The sequence below is a fragment of the Magnolia sinica genome, chromosome 19 (assembly GCF_029962835.1).
Source record: "Magnolia sinica isolate HGM2019 chromosome 19, MsV1, whole genome shotgun sequence".
NCBI classification, from domain to species: Eukaryota; Viridiplantae; Streptophyta; class Magnoliopsida; order Magnoliales; family Magnoliaceae; genus Magnolia; species Magnolia sinica.
The window spans coordinates 311,131-314,581 of record NC_080591.1 but is presented as its reverse complement, the minus strand read 5'-3'; the positions used below and the strand labels follow the sequence as shown (position 1 = coordinate 314,581).

The 3,451-nt window shown below is 42.4% G+C and overlaps 1 protein-coding gene across 1 annotated transcript; it reads left to right on the top strand.

Annotated features, from left to right (window-relative positions):
* The first annotated feature begins 2,341 nt into the window (after positions 1–2,341).
* Positions 2,342–3,032, top strand: LOC131235620 (aureusidin synthase-like). The gene has a single exon (XM_058232879.1). The coding sequence runs from the start codon at positions 2,418–2,420 to the stop codon at positions 3,030–3,032; it is 615 nt and encodes a 204-aa protein (XP_058088862.1). The 5' UTR covers positions 2,342–2,417.
* The last annotated feature ends 419 nt before the right edge of the window (positions 3,033–3,451 follow it).

The following is a 3,451-nucleotide window of genomic DNA, read 5'->3' as shown; positions in this document are numbered from 1 at the left end:
TTATTTCCCTCTTATTTGTGGGATAGAGACATAAAATGATATGTTAAAATGGATGAACGGAACGGATGAAACACATACATCGTGGGGTCACAGAGCACCGGCCACATACATCATGAGATTTATATCCCTCTTATTTGTGGAATAGAGACAAAAAATGATATGTAAAAATGGATGAAACACATACATCATGGGGGCCATTGAGCACCGACCACCACCCACAGGGCTAGTGGCAGGGGGAGTAGCCAATCCGTTTTCGTACCACACACCAGCTATATAGCTGGTGTAGATATGTGTCCTGTGAAGACGAGTGCGGACGCTCCTCGAGGTCGAGTTGTACAAATAGTTCAAAGGAGATCAAAGTTACATGGGCCCTACAATAATGTATTAATTATATCAACACTGTTCATCAAAATTTTGAGATCATTTTAGAGCATTACCCAAAAAATGAATCATATCCAAAACTCAAATGGGCCACACCAAAAATAACAGCGGGATAATGATTTTCACCGTTAAAAAATTCGCAGGGCCCACTATAACGTTTATTTTCCATCTAATCTATTCATAAGGTCAAAAATATCTGGATGAAGAGGAAAAACAAATTTCATATTTATCTGACACTTCTGTGACCCCAAAAGGGTTTCAATGGTAGACAATCTCCCACTGCTTTTTGTAGTGTGATCCAATTTATCTTTAGATCTGTCTTATTTTTTAGCTCAAGCCTTACGACGAGCTCGCAAAATGGATGGACGGTTTGGATATAATAAATACATCGTGATGAGACCCATAGAACTTGCTAACGTCAATACACCAGCCAATCCGCTTCCCAATTCCGTCCCAGCCCGGGCATGGATTAGCTAATGACAGGTTGAGTAGCTAGACCGGTTGCTGAAGTAACGTCACCAAGTTTCTTGAGCCCCACCATGATGTATGTTTTGCATCCACATCCTCCATCCATTTGGAGAGATCATTTTAGGGCAAGATCTAAAGAATGAGTTAAATCCAAAGCTCCAGTAGACCCCAGCATAGAAAATAGTGGGGGCATTAATGCCCACCATTAAAAACTTCTAAAAGCCACAAAAGTTTTAGATCAACCTGATATTTGTGTTTTCCTTCTTTCATGTCTTTTTTAACTTTTGAACAGATTGGATTTCAAATAAACATTATGGTGGGCCTTAGGATAGTTTCAACGGTGAGAATCACTCTCCCCACTGTTTTCTATGGTGGGGTCCACTATAGCTTTTTATCTGCCTCATTCCTTGGATCACGCCCTAAAATGATATCTCAAAATGGATTGAAGGTGTGGATAAAACACATACATCACAGTGGAGCCCATACAACTTGGCGACGTCACTTCAGTATCTGACTCGCTACTTAACCTGGTAGTGTCTAATTCGCCTCCCCCCGCCCATCTACTTCAAACACAGATTGCATCATCGACGTTTTGAGGAATCCACACCGTCCATCAGATCCTTGATGAAATTTCAGCTGGAGAGGGTCTGTTTTGGATTGCTTCTGACAAGGCCCACTTGATTTTCCATTTTGCCGTCCATCCTACGTTTTGACGGTCGAAATACGATACATGCTGCTTCTTGGAAAGTTTCCACCTAGGTCGAGGTTAGTGGACCTGTATAACTCTGATGGACCGTCCGGATCGGACATTTGAATTGTGGTGGTGGCCTACAAGAAAGGACCGCAGGTCCCTGTTTCGCAATCCCCGCGGGCGGGATTTGAAATCTGAATACAGGTCGGGTCAGCACACGCTGACCGAGCTGGTTGATTCGGTATGGCTCGGCCATGTATATGTAGTGCACATGGATCACGTGGGTAGGTCCCACATTGATGTTTTTGATAAATCTGTTCCATCCATTCGTTTTTCCAGCTCATTTAATGGGTTGAGGCCAAAAGTGAAGTATATCCAAATATCAGGTGGGCCTGAAATCATCAGTTTATAGGCTTATTTGTCCGTTGGGCCACGTCTGCAGGGATCCAATGGCTGAAATTTGACATGTACAGTTAATTTATGGTCTTCCGGCTATATATAATGTCTTGAGCTGAATGGATGGTGGGAACCCTTTAATCTTGCATTCAAGACACTTTTCAATCCTCTTTAACTGGAACAACTGACTTTTTTGGTTCCCTCGGTCCCTAGAGTCCCATCTATTGCCTTGGTGATTCCTAAGCGTTAAATCCATACTTTTAGTATCCTTTTCAATCTAGGCTCCTAAATACACATTGCATCACAAACATGATTAAATTAGGCTGTTAAACAATATCTAGGCAATAACTAGAGTGTAATATGTAATATTTGACCCTCAACACATCGTATGGTTATCTACTTCCATGAGTAGATACTTACCAAACTCATAAGAGATGATACATTCGTGTTGCCTTACTGGAGTTGGGATTCTCTCCCAGGCATGGTACTCCCTAGTATGTATCTTAATGGATCTTTCTATGATAAAGAGCGGGATCAATCTCATCTCCCACCCCATGTTGCCGACTTCAACTATCATTCCGAATTGCCCCCATTTCCTTCTGAGAACCAAATACTCGCCAACCTTGCCTTCATGCACAATCAAATGGTTTCTGGTGCAAAGAAATCTGAGCTTTTCATGGGCTGTAAGTACAAAGCCAGTGAAGAGGGCTTCTGCAAAGGAGCAGGAACGGTGGAACAAGCTCCCCACAACGCATTGCACTCATGGGTTGGGAGCAATGTGCAATTTGAGAGAGAGAACATGGGGGCTTTCTATGCAGCTGCACGTGACCCTATCTTCTATGCACACCATGCAAACATTGACCGCCTATGGTTAATCTGGAAGAAGCTAAGAGGGAACGGCCCTGAGTTCGTTGACCTTGAGTGGCTCGACTCTTACTTCTACTTCTATGATGAGAATGCCCAACTTACTCGCTTCAAGATACGTGATTGCTTAGACATAACTAAGCTCAGGTACACTTACCAGGAGTCAGACCTTCCTTGGCTCATTGCACGCCCTAAGCCATCCATTCCTCCTAAAATTGCACGCAACATATGACGTCTGGTAGCTAGATCTTTGATAGATCAGCGTGTGGCTGATTTATAGTTTTTTTTTTTCCATTAAAGATATCCATGTACATGCACTACAAGAAAAGGGGACTTTAGCCTCGGTTCAAAACTGTGGCTAAAAAGGTTAAAAACTGAGGCTAAAGCCTTTAGCCTCAGTTTTGCCTCAATTATCCAAACCAAGGTTGAAACCCCCGTGGCTAAAGGCTTTAGCCTCAGTTTTAGCAACCGAGGCTAAAATGACTTTTATAGCCTTGGTTCTTCAAGTGAGGCTAAAAGAACCTTTTCAGCTTCAGTTTTCTCAAAATGAGGCTAAATCAAAATTTTAGCCTCTATTGTTTCCAACTGAGACTAAATCTAAATTTTAGCCTCAATTGCCTCCAACCGAAGCTAAATCTATTTTTAACCTCG

Excerpts from the sequence above, each read along its gene's own strand:
- LOC131235620 (XM_058232879.1), top strand. The coding sequence starts at position 2,418 with ATGGTACTCCCTAGTATGTATCTTAATGGATCTTTCTATGATAAAGAG.